General features: G+C 37.7%; 1 protein-coding gene across 1 annotated transcript in view; it reads right to left on the bottom strand.

Moving 5' to 3' along the window:
• LOC119588979 overlaps nt 1–95 on the bottom strand; it is a gene marked incomplete at its 5' end in the record, with an annotated part of 2,760 nt that extends 2,665 nt beyond the window's left edge. The window contains 1 exon segment of the mRNA XM_037937582.1: nt 48–95. Within this exon segment, the coding sequence (XP_037793510.1) occupies nt 48–95 (48 nt within the window).
• Nucleotides 96–379: the final 284 nt, after the last annotated feature.

The following is a 379-nucleotide window of genomic DNA, read 5'->3' as shown; positions in this document are numbered from 1 at the left end:
TGTCTCACCGTGTTAAAACATGTGCAAACTTTTAGCTTAATACTTACAATTTCTATGATCTTCATGATGCCCGACTTCGTTTTCAGGTAACCCGTGTTTATCGCGATCAGCTCCATGATTGCTGCTTAACTGAAATGAAATGATCCTTTAATACAGTTAAGTTTAACACGAAACGTATGCCATATAAAGCAGATATTTTATCCTAATATTCACTACTACTTATATATTAAACATTTCACATTCAACCAGTTTTCGAAACGCTTGTGATGTGTTCTCTCATTAACACGTGGCAAAAGGGGGTTCAATTTGGTGAACTCTTCCGAAAGGTGATCCGGTCCGTCGGTATGTAATTAGACATGGAAAAGGACTGGGTATGTGG

Source organism: Penaeus monodon, chromosome 24 (genome assembly GCF_015228065.2).
Source record: "Penaeus monodon isolate SGIC_2016 chromosome 24, NSTDA_Pmon_1, whole genome shotgun sequence".
NCBI classification, from domain to species: domain Eukaryota; kingdom Metazoa; phylum Arthropoda; class Malacostraca; order Decapoda; family Penaeidae; genus Penaeus; species Penaeus monodon.
Note: the sequence above shows the minus strand (reverse complement) of the source record. Positions and strands in the feature narration are given on the sequence as shown.